Below are 24,633 nucleotides of genomic sequence, written 5' to 3'. Positions count from 1 at the left end.
TAGAAAATAAAGTCCTCATCTCTCCTAGGTAGTTCTGAAATCATTAAAATATCTTAAAAATACACTTCTTAGAAATATTAAACCTAGAAAAACTCAGTTGTTTCCCATTCAATTCAACTGTTATTGCTCCTTTAGGGTTTGTCTAACAGACTCGCATCAGCTCAATTTAATTACTCTACACAAACAAATGAGAAAAAAAAATACAGACCCCTGGGTTTAGTTAAAATAATCTGTGATAAAGCACCAAGTGGACACATTCTTTAGGAGCCAAGATATCCTGCAGAAATCAGACTGAGAAAATCAGAACAAAGTCCTACAATTCTGTGGACTTCCCAAGCGTTCATACTGTCAAAGCACCTAAGCTGCTTTTGCCACACAATCTGATTTGGAACAAGGTTGTAACACTGTGTGTCCCTTCTTCCACAGATAAACACTGGGCTGTACAGCTCAGTCTTTAGCAAACTCTCTTAGACTGCTATACTGAAGTTGCTCCTCTGTTTAAATCCTTTTTTCACTGGACCCAACGTCAGAACCACCCCACTGCACCACGCTACTTAGAGAAGACTTGAATCCTGTTTCCCGTGTAACCTTATAAAAACATTACTGTAGAAATATTGCATAAGATTATAACAATTTACACCACAGCAATAAAGGCACTTTCTTAGAATTGATTTGGATCAAATATCCCCTGCAAAAAAATGGAGAGAAGAAATCTGAATCCCAATCTACCTCATCCTATTTATTTTTTCCAGTGTGGTGGCTTTGAATACAGACTGTCACAGCTAAATATCAACTATATTCTTTATCAACATAGTGGGTTTCTTAATAATGGCCAGTCCAGTCTTCGCGAGCGAAGATCCGGGGAAGGTCTTTACACCTTCCAGCCTGCACATTGGATTTTTTAGGTGAGACACAGTGTGCGCGGAACTGAGCCCACCCTTTAATCCTAAGGTTCATCTGCCGGGGCCAAGCGAGCTTGGACGGTGGCAGCGAGGTCCTCAGGACGTAGGTGGGTTGCCTTTAAGGGCTAACGAGCCCCACCTGCCCGGGAGTGGCCCTGACCGGGAATCGAACCCGGGTCTCGGCGGTGATAGCGCCGCGCCTTTACCACTAGACCACCAGGGGCTCCGGGTTTCTTAATAGAAACAGAAAAAAATACACACTTCTGTATCTAGGAGACACTGCTGAGGGAAAGGATGACTTAAGGAGTTTCTCTGGGTTTTTAGGGGCATATTGCCATAGTAGGGTCAGGAGCAGGCTGCTCACACTGGGCAGAAAATCCTATCACCTTAATGCAGTACAGCCTTCTGCCCATGTTCTTCAGTTGCAAACTAACCTCTAAATACCACCATTCCTGAAAGCAGCTACTTGTAACTGCTTAATACGCACACCTCTGTGATACTACCTAAAAGCATACCAAGTGGGCTATGAGCTCTTCTTAAGCTTTATCTGGGTAAATAAATCCATTAAATGGACATTTTCAAAATCAGATGTAACAAAAAAAAGGCATACCCTTTTTCTTATTTCAGTACTTGTGTTAAATTTTCACCTCTGAAGTGAGGAAATTACTTATGCTTTAATAGAGTATTGAATGATACTTGCTAGTCAAATATGACAAGTTCTAAATAATCTATTTCATAAGTAACAGCTGTGCAACATCCCCAACATACACTGCATTAAAGGAGAATATCTTTCTGAAGCTCGAAGGTATTATTGCTGTTTTGGTCAGTTTAAATACAACCATAATCACTTGCTATTATTTTTCAGTAAGACCGCTCACGTATTGAGTTTCTCCTGAAATATGGAACAGGAGTCTTTCATGCCTTCCCAGATCTTATAAAAAGGTGATTATTTCAAGGAGCTGTCTGATACATGTGCTTCACATAGTTCTATATTATTTAGTAGAATTTGATATTTTTGTCTGTCAATTCTCATGCTTTCCTATAAAAGAAATTCTTTGTTTTGGTGATTACAGCACTAAAAATGTCTATACACCTCGGGTAATATCTCCACTTATCAAAAATACTTTTATTAGTCTCCTGTTAAAAGTATTATAGTTAGGGAAAAGATAGTAATTCAGTGTTAAACCCAGTATTAGACCACTCATTGCTTTCTAAACAACAACAAAGATTTAATTTGGAATGAAATCTATCTTTGATGGGTTTAGTTCACCTCTTAAAATTCAATCTAAAATATATATCCAGTTGTATTTGAGGTTAAAGGGAATTTATTTTTTGTAATTTTCTTCCATCAGAAAGTGTTTTTCCAAGGTCGTGTTTTCTGTGGATGTCTCAGAAAACAACACTGCTCTGAAACTTCCAGTTTTGCCACATACATATAGGAAACATTTACAAGGAAATGGTTAAAATTTATGACATTTGTTTTGAATTAAGAAAACCAGTTAGGGTCTTATTCCCAGTTTCTTTGCTCTCAAATTGTGAGACCATCCTCCAGCTGGTGCCACCTGCACGTGGTTTGAAGTTCTGTGCTCTCCCAGCACAGACCAACTCTCTTGAGCAACTTCAACTCCATCAAAACCAGCAGCAATGATGGAAGTCTGCTCCTCCACATGGCAACCCAAGCACCATGTGAGGTAGGTCTGGGAGAAGGGCACCCCTCTGCAAGACTATGTTAATGTTGCCAAGAGCATGGGCTAAACACAGTTCCTACCATTTCAAATGTTCAGACTCAGAGCTATTATTTTAACTCTTCATTTTATACAACCCCTAGCATACTAAAAAACTGGTTTATGCTGGGAGAACTGACTCCATTTTGCTGCAAAAATAACTGCAAAAGTGTAGCAACATTCTATGTCAAGAACAGAAAGTGAATTTTTTTTGGCAAATAAAAATGTTCCATGAGGAAATTCATCACAATCACAATATTTTGTGAAAAGATACTGACTTTAATTAAATTCTACAAATCTTTTTGCAAGAACTTTTCATATGGGGAGAAGGAAATCAGAAAAACCAAGTTCTATCTCACTCGCCATGTAGCCATAGCTCTATGCTGAAAGAAAATGTTTTGGTATAGGGAGTAACACAATAAATGAAGGGCATCAGGAAATATAATCAGTATCTATCTCACATAATCTTTCCTCAGATTACCCTTCCATCCATTAACATTCCTGTATGATGGAATTGCTAATGTCTAAGGTGATACACAATGTAAGCAGCAGTCTTCTGTTCTGATCTTTGCTCAGCTGTTGGGATAAGGGGAGTGATTCTGACTCACTCTGACAAAATTATAGCAGGATAATGGGTCTTGTATTCCTGGTCCTCACTGTGTCTGGCTAAAGCTCAAAGCAGGACCTATATATTTATTTTACTTCACTCTTCCTCCTGCTTTCAAAAGATACAAGAGTGGAGTCAGGAAGCAACACAGGTAAAGCTCAGCAGCTGAGTCTCAAAAAGGAAGAAAAAAGGGTATTTTTCTAAAGCTGCCTTTTTAGCCATCAGTGCACTTGTAGCAAGCATGGGTAGAGCCCTTCTCAAATCTTTGTTCGCGAAGCCTAGCCATGACATGACACAACTAATGCTCTGTTCTCTGGTGGGCAGTCAGCAAACCCCAACTCAGAAGCATCTGTCTCCTACAAAACACTCCACAGAGGAGAATCAGATGGTGAAGTGGCTTACAGTTAGAGATCTACCTAGTAGGAGGTGGCATAGTAAATTGGGAATTATTGTTGGAAGTCAATTTCCTTGTTGAACTTCCTTTCCCCTATCTCATGGCAATCCTAAGGAGATACTAAGAGCAGTCTGAATGGTAGTCATTTTATCAGAGGCAGAGGGGTCCATCAGATGAATATTTCCCTGGAACATAACAAAACAGTCAACAAAGGAGGCAGGAAAGGACAGACTGTAAAGCTGTGTCAGTCAGTTCAGCAACACTTGCTGAGTTGCATGGAAATGTTTCCTACTTGGAGACTGAGTACCAGAACAATGATGCCCAGGGAATAGCAAGTCTCCCTTTATCAAAAGTCCTGATCACCTGTTGAAAATGGATGCTACCTAAACCTCCTCACTTGAGGTCATGGTCAGTTCTGCATTTGCAGAAACATGACAGGTGAGCCTGTGCTTTCACACTTAGTATGCCTTCAGCAGCAATTGCCAACAGCTGTCCACAAGCCCCACTAAACAGTCATCTTGTGGGGATGTAATGGGTTCAAAGCCAGTCCTTGACTTTTTACCCACTACTTTTGGGCTGGTCCCAAAATGCTGTGGATACATGATTATAGATTATTACAGCAACCACAAAAGAGGCAAATTATCTAGAACAAACAGAAACAAACCCTGAAATTACAACAAAGCAGAAGTTTGTAACACCAATTATTTCCACAGTGGCAGTGAAATTTATCATTCAGCAGACCTGCAAGACTGAGGCACAATGAGCATTACAGCCACCTTAGCGTGATATCTCTGACCTCAGGAAGGTTAATCATGAGATGCCTCTTTTGTGACTAGTTTACACCCACTTGAAGCAGAACAGCCTCTTCCATGGCTATGGGGAGTGAAGAGGGAAAAGGTGGTGGTGACCTATCTGTGCAGCACTCTGAGAGCAAACGAGACAGGTCCATTTGACACACCAGACAAACTGAGGCAGTAAAAGGGTCATCATCTGGTGGCTGGTATATGAACTGATGAGTACAAATATGGTTACAAAAATGCCATGGCTCATTGGGTAAGGAGAAGAGAGACTGGCAGAAGCATTTGGAAAATGAAAAGCTTCCAAAACTATAACTACGTACCTTCCACAAACAGGTGGGAAGAGATATATTAAATATGAAACATCTTGGAGACTATGAACTTCATCAGACAAATTGCCAAGGTCTGGCACTGTCTTCCCTACAGGATTTGCTGCAAAGGACAATGAATTACATCTCAAAAAAGACACTGCATAGCTGTAATTTCCAGAGTGTGCCTTTACTTTGGTGTTGTGAAGAGTGGACAGAATTAGTATGGCTGCCAGCAGCTGGGATGATCTGCAGTTATCTGAACTAATCCTGCTCAGCATATTGAACGATCAGTGACCTGCATGCTCACTATCTCTGGCAGAGAGCCAGGCACTGACAGAATGAGTAGAGAGCAGCAACTCAATCATTTTGCATTCATGTGGCTCTCACAAAACTGGACAGTAACCTCTTATCCCTTGTTCATGAAAATGCCGATTGGCATCCTACAATACCTTGATGAGGTCACAGACACAAAAAGGATGCAAAAATCAGCAATTCTCTCTCTTGCCTTTCTGGATGTACATGAAAGAAAAGACTCTTCCATCAGCAAATAACCATCCCAGGTGAACTCTAGTGCAAAGCAGGGGGTTTACTCCCCTGGGATATTGTTATTTGAAATACAAGAAAAAAAAAAGGAATATTTCTTGATGGCAATATATGTAACTCTTTCAAAACTGACATGGTGTCATTTCTCTCAGATAACCTATAGACAAGGTTAATGTTGTTGAAAAATTTAAGTGATATGCCAAGATACCATAATGGTAGTCATTAATTTGAACCTTCTTCACTATTGGTAGCAAAAATGAGGTCTGTGATCACTAATACATGGCAAACAAAAGAGAGCTGTTCATTACCTCCTATCCACTCTTCAGGTTACACTGGAAGCTTTTCCAGCATGACAGTTTGGCCTACTCTTTCCTAAAAGGGCATGGAAACCATCCTCATGAACAGCATTTATTCCAAACTTGATTTGAGTATCTGCATTCAATTATACTCACTTGAAGAACAATGTGACTACTCCCAATCTTCCAAATATCCTTTGGAGTAGTTTTTTTCACCTCCAACTTGCAGAGTTGTTCCCAGACTACTCACTGGGACAACACGGAAACTCTGTACAACAGAATGTCTTCAGGATTCTTCTGGTTCACAAGAATCAATTCTGGGAACTGTCCTTTGGAGTCTCAGAATCCCTCCCACATCCTCACAAAACAAACATACCAGCTGCAGAAAAACTCCAGGAGTAATACAAAATCATCTATACCAGCCTCAATACATAACAACATGTACAATGAATCATACACTGAGTACATTCAGAGATGTTCTTACTGACTTTTTTATGTTGAGGAATTATCCAGCTGAGTTAGATAACAATAAGTAGAAGTAAGAGGACATGCTTGATGTAGTCATAAGTTTACAGTCTCATTTTCAATGAGGCACAGGAAGTGAATGAGTGAGTGAAAGTAGTGAGGATGAACAAGGATAATGGCAATAGATCACAGTGCCATTGATTTGCTACACAGACAGATGACTCGGAAAGGTTCCTCTTTAATTTCTATAAAGTAGCCACCCCAAAATAATTGCTTACACTAGCCATCATTAATTTGTTGATTTCTTGAAGGCATTCCGATAGGAACAGTAAATCTTAAATGAGTGGGTAGCAGTTTTATGGAGTTGTTCCTCCATAGCACTCTGTAACTAAAAGGCAGTGAGGAACCATCTGTGTAGATAACAGTGATATAATGAACTTTGAAGGCAGGAGTGAAGGGAAGGAGGCATGCATGTGCAACCTAATGAGATGAGATGAGGTGATCAAGTCTCTCTGAAGTCTGTGGGAACCTTTCTAATAACTTCACTGAGTGTTCAGTCAAGCCCTAAAGGACAAAAGTAGAGCAGGTCATTAAGGCAGATTGTGAAAGTACTAACAGGTTTTGAAGTATTTCAGAGGTGTTCATATTAAAAATATGGGCAATGTAGTGAGTTTCTGAGAAGTGAGGCAGCATCTGTATGCTCCTACTAGAGTATGTTTCCCAGGTATGAAAAGTGCCCTGGCCACAGGCACATTTCTAGATCACTATATCATGGGAGCAGTATAAAACATGTTGCTTTCTCATAGGCTGCAAATGATCAGGATCAAGAAACACATACCTTATACCACTAGAAATCTGGGGTACTTAGATTTCTACTTATCACACCCCATTCATTTCCATTGCTGTTGGCTACTGAGCTCTACGTGGTAATATATTATAGTAACTTATAAAAGAGGAAAAGAAGTCTCACACAGGTTTGACACTCTCCTCTCTCCCAATAAATTTCTATCAGAGGGAAACCTCTATACCCTTCTAATTTTACAAGAAGGGATCAGTTCTCCCTGTACAGCCCATGTGTCAAAGGGATGCACGGCTCCTTCTTTTCCCTTCCATAGAATCATTCTATTCAAGTCCCCATATGTCTTCCCTCACTCTCTTCTATTCCAGTCCAAAATTGTCAGACAATGTAGCGTGAAGTGCTAAGGAAATAAATACTTCACGACATTGATACAGTGGGATTCCTTTTTTTTAGGTGATAAAAAACCACTGGTATCTAGCACTCACTTTTCTCAAGACAATAACTATTACTGTTATGATCATGTAGGAACTGAGGAGGAAGAAAATAAGTAATAAGCAGAATAATGCACTTTTGAGGTCTAGCATATGGTTATCTAATAGAGAGAACAAATACTTTTGATAGATCAATAAGGAAACTTTTAGCAACAGCAAACATTTCTTATCCCTGGTTTAGACCACAGATTAGAGTTTAAAATGATAGAATTCTAAATTTACTAAATCATACTCATCAGATGCTTTGCTATAAAATAATACATTTAACTTTCACCAGTCAATAAATGAATTGCATTCATCAATGATTTGATATGTGATGCCAAATATAAAATACTTAGCATTTAGGTACATCTTTCTATGTAAAAGCTTTACATCATACTGCCTAAATTCTGCAATAATTATAAATCTAGCTTGTTGCTCATCTTTCATTCCTCCTCCCTCCCTTCCCAGCTCTCCTTTTTTATTGTAATTCATTTTAGGTAGTTAAACCTGGGTGCAGAGCAACTAAACAATTATCTAGGATCAATTCCAAAGAAACAGTTGAGGAAAACACAAGTATGCTTTATGAGATTCCACTGGGAGGAAAGTTTATTTTTACCTGATTTGTTAGACACCCATATAATTGCCTCTGATGAGATGTGGCTCGTATTTCCTACTGCAATTGTTAATGGAATCTGCCACAAGTAGCTGCAAGACAAAGGAGGGGGAATCTAAGAACAAAAATACTGAACTGATTCTTCTCATAGCAATCAGGGATCATGTCAAAGAAATCAAAACACAATTTCAGTAGCACTGTAAAGATCTGTGGATTCTAAGAAGTTACTCTGATTTTGAAATGCATTTGCTATCAGCAATAAAACAATGAAAAAGTCATTCTTTAAAAAAAATCCCTAAATTATATTTTACATTTTTCACACACTATCGTTATATGAGGACTTTTTTTGCAAGGCTTTTCCTAATTTTGCAAAATGATTCAGAAAAGAGGAAATAATGATTTCTCATATAAAGAACAACACTTTTTTATATTTACTGAGAAAAAGAGTACCAGTTTAAAAATAACATACTCTTCTAGCAACTTCTGAAAAAGCTTCAGTGGGCTTTCACTGCTGTTGGTTTATAAAAACAAAATGAATGGGATGGATCTCCACTTCTTTGCACCATTTAATATCACCTATGCATATGTAAACTGGACAAAACTTGCTGCATGTGGTTTGATGATATGCTAACGTAATCAGACTCCAACTTCCTTACAGGGTATTAAAAATTGTTTCTCATTTGGAGTAGATGTTTTAATTTACCTAAAACTTTTATGTAACATCTTTATCTTAATAAGCAGAAATTGACTGTATGAAGTCAATTTTGGGGGGAGAGACAGAAAGGATGAATTCCTGCATGTCTTCATCACCTCTATTCCTGAACTCTCAAAAGTACCATTTCACCAGTCAGTGAAAGAGTGGACATTTCCCTGACAGGCCTGCCACATCATTTTGTAAACCAGTCATGGGGAAGTGCTCAGTAACGATACAGGCAGTACCTTTGCTGGTCTTTTGAGTAAGTGGTCTACGGGGAGTATTTGTGCAGTTAAGCAAGGCAGCATGGCAAGAGAATGGCCCCAACTTAGATATCACTGTATACTACCACTTTGATACCAAGTATATCATTTTTGACTGATTGCACTAAAAAGGTGTGAGAGTGGACCAGTTGTTGATATCAACGTCAGCTTCTCTCCTGCTAGTACACAGCATTGCAAAACTAGCCTATGGCACTAAAAAGAAAAATTGGTTTTGCTCCTTTCCATTTACCCAGAAGCCTGCTGCACTGAATTACAAAAATTACAAACACCATGCAGATGTTCCACAACTGCAGTCAACATGGGCTGGAAAGGGTAACATTTGCTGGCCTGACTTGGAGTCTGGGGGAGAGAGACCCCTGCCTTGCCTTCACACTTTGCTCCTGGCTTCCCACATGTTTGTAGAGCCTCCAGCACACACAGGGATTTGTATCACTTAGAACAGAATCACGTGAGCTGGGAACCACTTGATCATACAGCAGTGATTCAGCAGAGAGGAAGATATTTGGGCAACCATACAGCTGTAAGAGCTATGAATGCTAGTCGAAAGGAAACATGGCATTTATTGCCAAGTGGGAGAAGCAAAAAGGTTCCATGTGATTTTAGGTTCTCTGAGTGTTGGTATCACTGGTAAAACTATTAGATCTACTCCTGCACTGAAGATAAGCTCCACATGAGTACATGCTCTGGCAGACATTTTTTGGATAATTAAGCTGTGGCATTTGAAGGTGCTTATGGCTTTATCAGTCTGCCCACCCCTTGTGCTGGACATTGACACACTGCGTAGCATGGCCAGCAGAAAAGAATGTTCACTGGTGCACTAGCTTCTGCAGTTCTCTATCTGGGGTCCTCACACAAAGTTACCCTCCTTGTAGGCTTAACCAATATTCTGGACTGTGAATTGAAACAATGAGATGAAAGTGTGTTTTGTGTCCTGCTGTTTCTGCTTCAGCATCAGTAACTTCTGGGTTCAACAGGTGAGGGCACTCAGGGGATGCTGAGAAGTGATGCATCAGATTATATTCACTACTCTCTTAACTACTTTATACCTTACTAGACATTCACTGGTGTCTGTCCAAAAAAACTCCTGGGAAATATATCACTTTTTAAAACATACCCAGTTTTAAATACTTGGTTCTCCAGAATGAAAAAGGTGCTGGGAAACTGTGATTGAGAAAAATGAGGCAAAATTTGCATAAAGCTTGTACATTATTGAAAGAACAGAATGGTATATGAAAGAAATTAAAAACTGCATTTGCATGGAATTTTTATGACCTTGCAACTCCTACTGAAAAAGCTAAATTGCAAAATAAAAGATACTGAGAGCTGCCCATGTAGCTGATTTAAGCACATATATACACATTTACAAATATTCATGTATGAATATACACATGGACACCTGTTATTTTGAGAAGGAATTTTACAGAAAGGTATTTTGCACATTGCAGTATCTATACAGAGAAGAATTTCATATTACTTGACATTATTTTGCCTTCAATTAAGATAAATCCCATTGAAATAGGGACAGATCCTTTTCTGAAAGGTGATCCAGCTGTCACACAAAAGCTACTCCTTCTCAGAAAATATGTGTGGATTTAGTTATGGAGATTAGTACCGGCAAATTTAACTTTTATGCCCCCAATATTAGAGACTTCCGGACGTTCTTGGTGCTCTCCAGAACCTCCAAATCTCACTCTCTTGGCTATTAGTCTCCCAGGTGAACCACAGGTTTCCTTTTCATAGGCATCTCCAGAAACACATTTTTCCTACGTTATTGCTGCTGTTCTCTCTGTTTATCTGTTTTCTCATTCCATTTCTCTTCATTCTCAGAGAAACTTCTGCTGCTGTTGCAGAAGCAGCTGTGGCTAACTTTTTCTACATATGTGGGAGAGATGTATATGGCTCATCTTTCAAGAAGACAGCTTCCACTCACTGTCTCTGAGTGATCTGTACAGACTTTGTTCTCCAGGTGTGACTGGGAAGAGGCAAACTTTGCACTTTTCTATCACAGTATTCTACTTTACAAAGAGGAAAAAGGGGGCCCACTTTCCTGTTTTCCTCCTGCTTTGTCTGTGAGTAGTGCAGACCTATTATTTATATTTTGGAAGCACCACCAGTGTGCTCTCAGTATGTATTTGTCATTAAAAAAAAAAAGGCAAGGTTCCTGGCATTTCAGATTTTGCACACCTTTTCAACAACTTTTTCATATTAATTAATGTTTTTGCTGAGATGTAAACCCGTACATTTTTAAGATTCACATTCCCAGTAACCATAACGTGCCAAGCTTCATGTACATTTCAGCTGGCACTAGTGAAACCCCAACCATCATCTTCTGTGACTCAGTTTCTCTGGGATTAATTCAATTGTGCAAGGTGATGTCAACTGAGCTGTCACAGGGTACTTGAGACATCTGCCATAGGCTGTTAGATAAGAAAGAGCACCTAAGGATACTCCCACCCTTGTAATGGCAGCACAAGACAAGGTAAGATATCTTAGAGCATCTTGAATGGCACCAGTCATCTGTGCAACTGAATGAGCCTCTCTATTCACTCTATGTTGACAATGAGAGTTTTCATAATTAAACCTGAGTTTCCCAAGGAAACTTTTCAAAACTAAGCTGCTTGTCAGAAAAAGGATTCCTCACAGATTTTCAAATACAGTATTTAAAACAGGCACTGTTACAACATTTTATAACTACTGTTTTAAATAAGAACTTTCAGTCTGCTGATTCAAAAAATTGCAGGGAGAAGTTAAAATGACTGAAACTGAAATGTAAGGTAGTGAAATTACAGAATTGAAATGAATGTTCTAAACTAATTTCCCCCCAATTTTTGTCCTGATTCAGTAGAGAGAAATGTTTTGATATGTTGAAAATTTCTGTGGGATGGGAATCCATTACTTGTTCATCGGTAACACTTACTAATCTTTGTAAAGTATTTTGAGATTATAACAATCTAAGACCTTATATCACTGAGGGATATGATTAAAGCTATTTAACACAGAGATAAAGTGAGGCATAAAAATAGTTCAAGAGTAGAAAGCATAAAACAAGAATCAAAGAGTAAAACTGACTGGTTAAGACACCTACCTCCTTTTTTTCGCCACCAGAACTTAATAGCCAAAACGCCAACTCGGTCTCTTTAGTTAAAGATAACAGTCTGGTACATCCAGGGTGGGTGAATATGAGAAACAGGGAGTAAGAACTCCTTGGTGTTAGTTTCCTGTTCTCAGCTCTCTCCAGATGGAAATGCTGAAATCTCATGTACATACACACATATCTTAGGTGAGCAGCACTGAGTCTGAGGAGGGGATGGTTTCCCTGTGTGGCCCTTGCAAACATCGGTGGTTCCCTGAATAAGTTAGGATGCTGACAGGTATTTCTTACTAAGGGAATATCTTGCTGTGAGACATCTGCATGAACTCATGTTGTTCAGATTTCAGGGACAAAAGAACACAAAAGCAAAGTAATGAGAAAATCTGACTTTATGGAAAGCAAGTAAATCTCATAGAACAAAAACTAAGATTTGAAGATTTGTATTTTTCCTTTAGTTGAATACCTGGCTGATCTCCAGAGACATATACAAATAGTGGCTAGTAAAAGATGCATTTAGCTGCATGACTGCAAAAGTTTCTGACTAATAACCTTAATGCTTATTACAAATTAAAATGCACACAAGGTTGATCATATGAACGAAGTAAAGGATAGTGCGATGTTAGGACATTAAATAAGTATAAAAGGAATAGAGTAGAGATGTCTCATTTCTTCTTGCCAAGACAAGTGCAATTTGTCAGCAAGGTTTGGAAGGTTGGGGTTACTACTTCATAGTAGCTTGTATGGGGTTATTTTTTGGACTTGTGCTGGAAACAATGTTGGTAACACAGGGATGTTTTAGCTATTGCTGAGCAGTGCTTACACAGCATCAAGGCTGTTTCTGCCTCTCATCCCACCCTACCAGCAAGGAGTCTTGGGGTGCACAAGGAGTTGGGAGGGAGCACAGCTGGGACAACTGACCCCAACTGACCCAAGAAATATTCCATACTACATGATATCATGCTCAGTATGTAAAGCTGGGGGAAGAAGGAGGAAGTGGGGATGTTTGGAGTGACTGCATTTGTCTTCACAAGTAACTGTTATGCATGATGGAGCCTGACTTTCCTGGGGACGGCTGAATAACTGCCTACCCATGGAAAGTGGTGAGTAAATTCCCTGTTTTGCTTTGCTTGTGCACACTGCTTTTGCTTTCTCTATTAAGCTGTCTTTATATCAAGCCATGAGTTTTCTCATTTTCACTCTTCCAGTTCTCTCCCCCATCCCAATAGGGAAGTGAGCAAGTGGCTGCATGGGGCTTAGTTGCTGGTTGGGGTTGAACCACAATATAAAGAAAGCCTTTGTTTTCAGTGAATTTTGAATGTTAACATAGTGAAGATTTGGAGGTAATTTATTATTAACAGAAATGCTGAAAGTATATTCAACTAATGTACAAAATCATGAGCTTTGTTGCAGTGATATCTGGAAGCATTTATTCTTAGGTTGACATAAGGTGGTCTTGGGAAACAAATGATAGTTGTTGAACAGTAGAATAGCTTTAGAGCTTCCTACTACAGAAAAAGATTATACATAAAGCAGAACTCAGCAGGATATAATTTTGAAAGCCACACTTTCTAGAAAGATTGTGTTGGGAAAGATAATTTAAAAGCATCATAGAGATTTTCCCAGGTTATTATATAGTATAGTATCTCGTTCAGCAAGGAGTAATTCAGGTTCCAGGGAAGCTCATGTGAATATTACAGGAAATCACATACTTTTATTAAGTGTGATTCTACAGATTGTTAGTTCTGTTTAATGGATAAGAAGTTGACAATATATTCATATGGTGAATATCATTCTTACAAGACTGAAGAACACTGAGATTTCATTAGATTCAATACATGCCAGTAAAGAGATTGTAAGCTGTGCCCAGAGGCATAACACAACAGAAGATGATGTTATTCCCTCTCTCATAAGTATTACACCTCCTACACTGATACAGGGTGTCAAGGGATTCCTTGTACTCTGTCAGCATGGAAAATGGCAGATAAGAAAGGGAGATTTCACTAACTTTGTAGCAAAGATAAATACAAGACAAAAAACGGATCACAAGGAACAACATCAAGTGACTGAGGTCCACCAAACACAACTTGAGGTATTCACTGGTCATCTGCATATGCCCAGTGTGATCCTAATTCCTGTGTTCAGAGTAAGAACAAGAAATTTAGTACAAGCAACAATGAGAAACAGGTGAATAACACTGGTAAGGTAACTGATTAAGTTGGATTCCCTACAAGGGGAATGAAAAAGCATACAACAGCAGACTTTTCTATCAGGTTACATATCACAGTTAGCCAACTTGAATTCAGAAAGGACAGTATGTAGTAACTGGAGAAGGCCTGCTGGTGTTTGAATCAGACAGGACTTTCACGAGTCCTGCAGATAGACAATTTCTGACTGCAGCACTGTATGCAGTGCAGAAATGAAACAGCAGGGCACAGTAAGTGTGACACACACCATATTAGTTGTAGGATCCATATCAAAGGTTTGCTGGACTTAAGGAAAATGAGGAAAGGAAATAGTGCTAACATCAGGATCCTGGGGCTACAAGGGTACTGCACTCGCCCAAGACTAACAGACTGGTCAACAATAAAAAGGTAAGTTAACAACAGAGAACTTAACAACACTGACTACATGACCAACTAGAAAAAAAATGGGAAGAAAAAGGTTGTGGAAATGCTTACTCTAAGATCATTCTGCACTTTGCTAGGCAGAGGAGTTTCCTGCCCCTTTACAAAACTTCAGTGGACTTTGATGGGGTCTGTGTCTTAAGGACAATGTTCCAGTAAAATCTTTAAGGAGCTGCATCTGGCTGCAATACAAACTGTAATTCTTTTCGTCCAGGGGTCCAGACATAATTAACTTAGTGTGCAATGTCATACACACACAGTACTGTGTAAGCAGATAACAAAATTCTAACTGAGGGACATGCTACTTAAAAATTACCAGTCTTCGTGTTACCTTCTATACCAAATACTGTCAAAACCTAACTGAGCTTTTTGTATCAGTTCTGCTCTTCTTTCTCATTAATGCCTCACCTATGGAGGAATTAAAATTTTTAGTCAGACCAATCTACCAACCAAAACAACCCAATGGGGTCAGATCTTGATAGGTCCTGCCAGGCAGAGAATGGCTTCACCACCTGGTAGATCTGAATGGGCTCCACACCTGAGGTGTCAGTTTTTAAAGAGTATTTCAAGTTTTTAATAGAAGTGAACTTAACAGATGTCTCATGGATGAACAGAAATCAATTTACAGAGCAGTCTTGCCTCTTAACTACTTTGAGGTTTTCAAAGGCTCTGATTGGATGTGCAGTTGAATACAGCTAATATACATTTCAGAGGGAAGTAAAACTCTGGGTTTTGAGAGGTATTTGGAATTGTGAGCCTATTATATTTTGAATACAGATTATACTTAGCTGCACACATGGATGAAACTATGGATAATCTTTATAGTTTGGAGAAATATTTAAAATTGCATAAGAGTGACTAGGAAACATATTTTAGTCTTAAGAGTGAGTTCTGCCTCAATACCGCTGCTAATTTTATGTATTTGTCTATTATGTATGCTTTCATTTAGAAACTCATATTAAAAAAAGTGATCATATTGGTATACTCTAAATGAAGGGCTGATAGCTGCTGCTAAGAACAACAATGTCTAGGATGGATCCTTTAGATTTTTTTCTGTATAAGGATATAAATACAAAGATACAGAGGGAAAAGTATTTTCAATGTCAGCAAGTTGAAATACATTTTAGAGGCATGTATGAATACATTTTAGAGGCATGTATTTCAATAGAATCATTGACGCTATAATTCACTTGTGATCACAACAGTGATTAACAAGGTTAACAGCAATGTATTAAGGATGTAGATTTTTTGGTTTTCCTTTACTCTAATATAGTCCTTCTTCACAAGAATATTTGGAATAATTTTTGGCAAAAAGTAAATTCTAGAGCTGAAAAACAGAAAAAGGGGGAAAAATTACATTCTCCACGAGTCTTATGCCAAATATAATGTCTTTACCAATATAACGACAACACAAATTCCTAAACATAAGAAAAGGATTCAGTGCCATAACAGCAGTCCCAGAATGAAAGAGCTCATGTGTGGCTCTGCACTGCGGGTCTGCCTCAAGATGACAGCCTGCATAGTCTGTTAGAAAACAGCTGTATGTATTCAGCATCCTACCTAACTTTGGTCTGGTTGACTTTTTAATGGTAGACACAAAGTAATTTAAATCAGTAAATTGAAATTAAATTACCCAGTCTGAAAAGAAAAAAATGTGTTGTCTGATAATATAACATTAATATAATATAATTATAATTATCTGATTACTAAACCTACTATAAACTTCTGTGTAATATTAGCTTAATATTTCATTCAAAAATAAATTAAAAATCAGGTGGTTATAATTATTATGAAGCTCTCTAAAACTGACTCATTTCAGTGCCAGTGCTAGCTGTGTACATTACTAAATCTAGAAAGATGTCATGGGCAAAGAACAAATACTACAAATTCTTTGTCAGTACATGCTGTGTCCTTCCTGCCTAACACCACCTTTTTAAAAGTAAAACTCAAAGGCTTCATTTTTTTTTTTTTCGAAATTGACAAGCAACTTTAGGTGCTGAATCAAAGAGGGATACAAAGAAGCTGGGTTTAAGAAGTTTTAACTGTCTATCCCAACAGCTGCCTCTTTACCCTGCAGTAACAGCTCTTAATCTCTCCAGCATCCTCTGTTCCGTCTTGCACCAGTGCAAAACATCCTTGCAGAATTGCACACGCGGTGCTGATCATGCAAACCCCATCTCTGTGTTGTCCTTCACCATGTGCATAGCGCCTTGACTAGAGTGCAAGTGTGACATTTATCTGGATGGAATAGAAGGATGTGTTATGGGCTGAGAAGGGACTGCCCTAGCAGGAATAAGAGTAGCATTTTAGCTATGCTTACAGTCCTCCAATATGTTCTCGGAGACTTTGTACTAAGCATTTTTCAGCATATTCCAATGTTCAGTTTTGATTTTTCCTCTGAATAATACGGTTTTAAGCAAAATCAAAACACAATTCCTATAACTGTTTCTCTTTCCTCAGTAAACTTCCCTAAGAGTCCCCCACCAAAGTATCTCCTCCATAATACCTAAGATTCTACTATTGAGTGTAAGGGCTCACACAAAGACTAAAGGAAAAGAAACCCATTATCAACAACTTCAAAAAGCAGAAGAAAGAAGACATAAACAACAGAGCATGTTAGAAGCTTTATCCTCTGATCAACAATGGGGAACTCACATCTCTGACTTCTAAAAAGCCATTTATCCACTCTCATCCTTCCTATAAAACTTGGCTCTGCCAAAGGCTATCTGGGCTATTCCCAATCTGCTCGTTACCTCACTAAAGCCCCCACCTTAAACATCACTTCCCTCGTACTCCATATTTGCCTGTTCTAGCTATACAACTTTAATGCTCCAAACTCCAGCTCATGTTTGCATCCTGCCATGCAGCACTCCCTCTCTTACCCCCTGCCTTGTTAAGCAGCTCCCCACCAGCACTGCTGCCCTTATTCTCCTCTTCATCTCCTCACTTCACTCTACATTATAACATAGTTCTGCCTTCAAGTACATGCTTCTTCCCTCAGCATGGAATTGATTTAATTAATGTGAGTTAATTAACTAGTTTGGGTATCTAGGAATTCCTGAGAGTTAGTATTAGCAAATAAGATGAGAAAAGTGACACATTTGGAGTGATAATAAAACACAGCAGCAGCTTTTCCCTGTCAGCCTAACTTCTGTCAGGATACAAGTGCTGTCACTGCACAGGAAGTAATAACACAATACACCAATTTTGTCTTCTTTAGCATTCTGTAAATTCTAACACTAAAAGTTGCCCATACCACACACCAGAGCATCCTGGAAGTTTCCCAGTGAGAGAAATTTCTCGCAAATAGAAGCTGTGAAATGGTTTTGGAAATAAAGTGCTAAATTAGAATTGGCATTTCTGAGATCTTTGCAAGCAGCAAAATCATAATCTTGCTAGAGACACCAGCACAGATATGTACAGGAACAGATTTTAAAAGCACTTCCTATTCTGATTTTAAAAAATATGCAACAATCAGAAAAGCCTCTAAAAATGAAAAGACAACACAAAAGATGGTACTTTCTAGTGGCTTTTACAGAAAAAAAAAATCATATTTTAACAAGCAAAGCACAGCACAAGGGCTGGGCTGGCAAACACCAGCACCCAACAGCAAAGGCACTCTTCTGGCATGTGCTGAGGCAGACAGGCTTCCTCCAGGTCACTCACAGAGGCAGCCCTTGTACCCACTCCTTTGGAGGAGCAGCACTCTGCGCAGCACTGTCCTCTCTCAGGCTGCTGGGGTTAAGGACTGTCCCAATACCCATCAAAGGACAAGATCTATTGGTGTCACACACCTGGCCTCTACTCCAGTGTACATGTAAAAGAAAAGGAGCACCCCACGCTTTATCACTCCTCTGCAAGAAAAAGTATTTTCAAGTCCCTGCTTGACTAGCTAAAAAAATGGTTAAATCAATATCTGGCACTGTTCACACACAGTTAGTTCTGTGATCCACTAAGGACTCTTGATTTTTTCATCTCACTTCTGTTAATTCCATTTCCTCTGTGTCTAATACACCGTACCTTCCTTTCCTGAAGCCTGTTCCCTTCAGCATTATTATAGCTGATATAGAGGCACTGAGGTCAATCCAAATGAACTAGGGTTCCACACCTACTCCCTAGGTGGCAAAACAGAAGTTGTTTCCGATACAAATGCTGACACAAGTGCAATGGTTCAGGTATAGCAAAGATGAAAGGCATAGGAAGAGAACACTCAGAGGACATGGGAAAATGGAAGATTAGAGAATACTTCCCAGAGACAGGGAGGTAAATGAGCACTTCTTTTTCTATTTACATTGTGTTAGCCCTCTTTACTCAGTTTATGGAACAATATTTGTTCACATTATGGTCCTTTTTTATTACATAATTAATACTACACATGCTACATTAATCCACAATTGCTTGAAGAACATCTCATAGATACTAATCAGCATTCGCCTTGTGCTCCTAACATTTTGGTTTTTGTTTAACCAGCTCCTTAGCTGATAAGTGGACAGAAGTTCCCCATCACTGCTCAAGTGACAACACCCTACAACTGAATAAGAATACACACAGTGATATCCAAACACAGCTATGCTTTTACTATGAAAATAATTACCAGTAAAGGGGACAAGTACAGCCCTTTTTCAAAAATGCCTGAATAAATAAATGAACTTTGTGTAGGAAATTCGAAAGAGACCTGAACGGAAATAAATTCTGAAGTTAATAATTTATCTTGAAGTCGAGTGACTGCTGAGCAGCTCTGCCACCCATTGTAAAGCCTTTCAGCTGTCATAATTACCACTCAGTGTTAGTTAGACCCATGAGCCTGTACAGCTCTAGTTTGGATGGTCATGTTCCTGGGTGGCACCATTAGACTGAATTTTCCCTTGTTCCAGTTCATGGAGAAAGGCACAGAGGATTACTACACTACAGCATGTAGGAATATCCTGTTCATATCCCAATTTGTGCATCTTCCTTTTTTCTCTTTCCTCACAGCTAGCTGTGTTCAACACCCAGCAAGACACTTCCCCTTAGGATATTATCATGAACAAGCAAAGATTAGCTATGGAAACTGCATGCATGATAAGAACACTGTATAAATTAATATTATCCCAGCAAAGTTAACCTAATTATTTTGGTAACATTGGAAAGGTTATTTCTCCACATTTGAAGATACAAGCTCTACATATTTTTAAAAGGCAAAACATACCCAAAACCAGAAAGCTTTGGTCTGCTCTTCAATTGAGTATATAAAAAGTTTATGGATTTCATCAAAACTGGTTAGTTTATTGCCTAGACCACAGATTATTTTTCATAAAATTTCTTGTCATATCTGGGAGCCATTCTTGTAATGATGGATGAGACTAGTGCCTTAAAATCATCATTTTCTGTCAGCAGGGAAACCCAGTGAACCCTGTCAGATGTAATATCACCTTCTCCAGTGTAGCCTTATAATGTAAGGGCATAATCCATTCTCACAGGGGTATACAGGAGTTCAGGACCAAACTTACGCTTAAATAAGGGATTGTTATATGGGAGCAGAATATGAATTATACAGTTATTATAGGAGTTTTAAATTTTTGCTAGGATAAGTTGAAATTTCTACTGAAGCATTGTACCAACCATACGCCTTGACATTCAAATCAAAGCTGGTGATTTTGGCCATTCTAAGGAATGACATTTCTAAAAACAGTGTCTGTTTTTAGAATAAACTGTTAGTTTTATTTTCTCATAAAATGAAAACTATGGATCATGTGAATGTGTAAGTGTCAAGCAAAATCTGTCTACAGTTTACAAAGAAGTGAAATTGTATACCTTCTATAGTTTCAGGCCAAATATTAGAGCTTAGCACGCCCTACAGTCGATTCTATGCACAGAATTAAATCACAGTTTATATATGTATGGCTCTTGAAACACAGTTTTTTGCAGGTATAAAGACATGGAGCCCAAATATACATGAGACTGGAAAATCAACTATATGTAATCATTCTCTTCTGTAGAAGAATTAAAGATACTTACAGCAATAGACTAGGCATCAACCACTGCCAAAGGTATAAACAACTTTTACTTTTACCATTTATCACTTAGAAAAATCTGCTTGCTGCTTCTGTATTCTTCTATACAGTTTCAGAGAGAAAAATTAAATATGCAGCTTCACTTTCATTTTTAACAGTTAATTGCTGCATAAAGAAAAGTACAGACATTTTATAAAACTAGAATGGTTCTGAAATACTTGGTTGACTATTTATTTACATTTCTTATGCAGAAGATACATCTGAAAGATCTACTCTAAAGTGACTCTTTCTACAGTAAGGCAAAGTTAAATTTGCCTAGAGAGCATCTGAACCAGAAATTTAAACTCCTCATCATTTTGAAGGCAACAGAATTGACATTTATTGCTATGCCATATCAAACTACAGCTCCACCTCTGGATAACTAAAGACTATATGGCAGATGGATGCTTTAAGCGCCTTCCCTGGAGCCTTCCAGTGCATACTGTATTGTCTGTTTAGATGATAAACTCCTGGAAAGCCCTGGACCTGTACATTTTTCTGTGTTTTGTGCAGCTCTACTCTTTATGGTGTTTAAAATGATCATCAAAATTATTCCATAGATAAACTTCCCTAAGGAAGCCAGTGTTGCCTGCCCTGCAAGACCATGACCTCAAATGTGGCATAAACAACATTTGCTCCCCACTATTTATAGTGCCTACTATGGCTCCCCAGGAAGCCATGCGTATAACGCCTAAATTCATGGGTCATTCACAGGAGATAAGTACCAACTTTATTGGATTGTGAATTAGGCCACTGATATGTAACACCTCCAAAGACTGCATGCTGATGAGATATATATAGATATATAGATAGATATATATATCTCATCATCAGACATCAGCAAACCTAATCGTGCTTAATGTCCCTCAATGTGCTCTTTCCATTCCAGTTATCACCCCTCTTGGTGTACCTGAAGAAAAGCTGTATCATGTCATACAAAGTTCAGCTCTTTCAATATTAAAAACCAGTGTAGAGTAATGCATCATGAATTATCAAATGGTCACACAGTAATGTGATTTTCCCTGTCTACTGCTTTCACAGTAACTGAAGGAACAGTGACTTCTCCAGTGGGGAGAAAAGAAAAAAGATATCACCAAAAAAACCCCTGAAAAATACCTAGGTCATTGCTGGATAAAAGATTAAGTTTATATTCAGTATGTCAGTCTTGCTTTTTATTAATATGTCAATATGAAAGGACATTAATGGCACAGAGCCATTGTGCATTTCTAGCCACATGTTCCTGTCGGCAGTGCACAAACAAATTGCATGGTCAGTGTTATAACACTCCAGGCACCAATTTATAATTAAGCCATAAGAGTTTATTGTAAGTTGATGGATGTTTTTTGAAAGGTGAATGGTATAGGTAAGTTTCACCTTTTGCTAAATGTATACATTTCCTTTTCTTTTGTATTTATACTTACATAATATGACTTTCAAGTTAACTTTGTCTTCTAATTGGCTGGAGTAAACAATCCATCAACAAAGCTTTCCTTGGGCAAGGGCCTTCCCATTTGTGGTTAAAATGACATGGAAGCACAGAGAAAAACAAATCCAAAGAGGGAAAAGAAGGGCAAAGAGACTAGCCAAAGGAGATACACATATGTACTGTACAGCCTGTTAGGGCACTAAATTCCTGGCAGGGCTCATGCTGATATCTTTCTTTGTGTTTTCTGTAGCACTAAATCTTATTTCTAATATTTAGAAATCATAATTGTGATAAAATCTGTGGACAAAATCTCCTAAGAAATCCAGCAGAACTTGCCCTGCTGGTGTAGAATACTACTGTTCCACATATCTCAAGATACAGTTTAAATTATGAACTAATGTCATATGAAAATATGACATTATAAATGTCATATGATGAATAATGACATATGAAAATAAAGCTATGTCTAATTCTCACCTGTACTGGATTAGCATGGCAAGGTTTTGGTAGCAGGAGTGTTACAGGGGTGGCTTCTGTGAGAAGCTGCCAGAAGCTTGCCCCACGTCCAACAGAGCCAGTGCCAGCCAGCTCCGATATCAACCCAGTGTTGGCCAAAGTCAAGCACATAAGTGTCAGTGGCAGTGCTTCTGGGATAACGTGGGAAAGAGCAGTTAGAGAAAGGAGAATATGTGAGAGGAACAGCCCTGCAGACACCAAGGTCAATGGTGAAGGAGTGGGAGGAAGTGTTCCAGGTGCCAGAGCAGAGGTTCCCCTGCAGCCCATGGTGTGGGCCATGGTGAGACAGCTGTGTCCCCACAGCCCACGGAGGTCCACTGTGGAGCAGAGATCCACTTGCAGCCTGTAGGGGACCCCACGCTGGAGTAGGTGGGTGCTCAAAGGAGATTGTGCCTCATGGGAAGCTCAGGCTAGAGTAGGCTCCTGGTAGGACCTGTGACCCCCCTGGAGAAAGGACCCCACATGGCACTAGGTTTGCTGACAGGACTTGAGACTCCACAGGGAATCCATGCTGGAGTAGTGTGATCCTGAAGGACTGCATCCTCTGAGAGGGATCCATGCTGGAGCAGTTTGTGAAGTACTGCGGGTCACGGGAAAGCCTAATGTTGGAGAAGTTCATGGAGGACTGTCTCCCATGGGAGGGACCTCATGCTGAAGCAGGGGAAGAGTGTCACGAGCCCTCCACTTGAGGAGGAAGGAGCAGCAGAGACAATGAGTGATGAACTGACTGCAGGCTCCATTCCCATTCCCCTGCACTGCTGGGGGTAAAGATGTAGAGAAAATCAGGAGTGAAGTTAAGCCTGGAAAGAGGAAGGGCTGGGGGGAACGCATTTTAAGACTTCATTTTATTTATACAGTACCCTTCTCTGATTTGATTGGCAATAATTTTTTTTTCCCCCAAGTCAAGTCTGTTTTGCCTGTGACAGTAACTGGTGAGTGATCTCTCCCTCTGCTGATCTCAACCCATGAGTCTTTCTCAGCTCAGCTGAGAAGGGGAGTGATAGAGCAGCTTTGGTGGGCACTTGGTATTCAGCCAGGTCAACCCACTACATCACTCCTGATATCATTTACACACCCAGTAGTCTTTACACATGAAATACAGAACCAATACTGAATACCTAGAAAATCTATTCAAGAAAGTCTCTACAATACTTAAAAGGCTTAACATATTGGTTTTAGTCAATCAAAAAACTAATAGTCTCTGTTCTTTTAAGTAGTAAAATCCACTCACATTACATTACACAGATATACGCTTGCACAAAAGAAATTTTCAAGTGAATAAGGGAGAATCTCTCTCCTGCTGCACTGAACAGTGAGTCATGAACACTTCCAACGCTCCACCTTCAGTTGTTTTATCTCTTTTTCACAAAGGAAATAATTTCAGCCCAGAACTTAAACAGATGTTTAATATCTTTCTAGGTTGCTCCAATACAGCCAGAAAAACAACTATTTATGTCATTTTTGAGTTCCATAATATTCATGTTCTAAGAAAGGATAATGAACTTCTAAACACTCTCCAATAAACGTAACTATAATTTTAGGCCTTCCTAAACACGAATACTCTACAAGCTCCAGATATGTCAACCAAAATTTCATATTAAATTTTAATAATTTAAATCTACCGGGCAAACACTGGAGTATTTCAGCTTGACAGTGTGCCCTCTTTCCCACCAATGAAACAGGTCAACACAGAAACTTCAAAGGCTATCTTGCAATTCTCTAGCATCAGCTCTATATTCCGGCCTTAAAATACAATGCCAAAACTGCTTTAAACAATGAGGATTCTCCGGGATCAGCCAGGAATGTCAGCTTGTCTCTGGAATGAAGGAAGTTTGTGGAGTCAGCTGGGAGCAGGAACAAAACAATGTAAGTGGAAAAAGGGTAGAGGCAAAGATGCCGATTTCAGCCAATGTTACAGTTCCCGTAGGACCAGTTCAGCTGGCTTCAAAAATGAAACAGCTGGAACCCCCTGCCTTGTACAGAGGTCCAGTTTAGCTCCTGACTGCTTCCCAAGTCAAGCAAAGTACGTATTTGACACACAT

At 39.0% G+C, this 24,633-nt stretch overlaps 1 protein-coding gene across 1 annotated transcript in view; it reads right to left on the bottom strand.

Annotated features, from left to right (window-relative positions):
• TRHDE (thyrotropin releasing hormone degrading enzyme) overlaps positions 1–24,633 on the bottom strand; it is a 208,960-nt gene that overhangs the window by 45,790 nt on the left and 138,537 nt on the right. The window contains exon 10 of the mRNA XM_050324389.1: positions 7,928–8,016. Coding sequence (XP_050180346.1) covers positions 7,928–8,016 — 89 coding nt within the window. The remainder of the gene's footprint in view (positions 1–7,927; positions 8,017–24,633) is intronic.

This window comes from Myiozetetes cayanensis, unplaced genomic scaffold, assembly GCF_022539395.1.
Source record: "Myiozetetes cayanensis isolate MyiCay16 unplaced genomic scaffold, myiCay2020 scf3, whole genome shotgun sequence".
NCBI lineage: Eukaryota > Metazoa > Chordata > Aves > Passeriformes > Tyrannidae > Myiozetetes > Myiozetetes cayanensis.
This window is presented reverse-complemented; position numbering and strand designations above follow the sequence as displayed.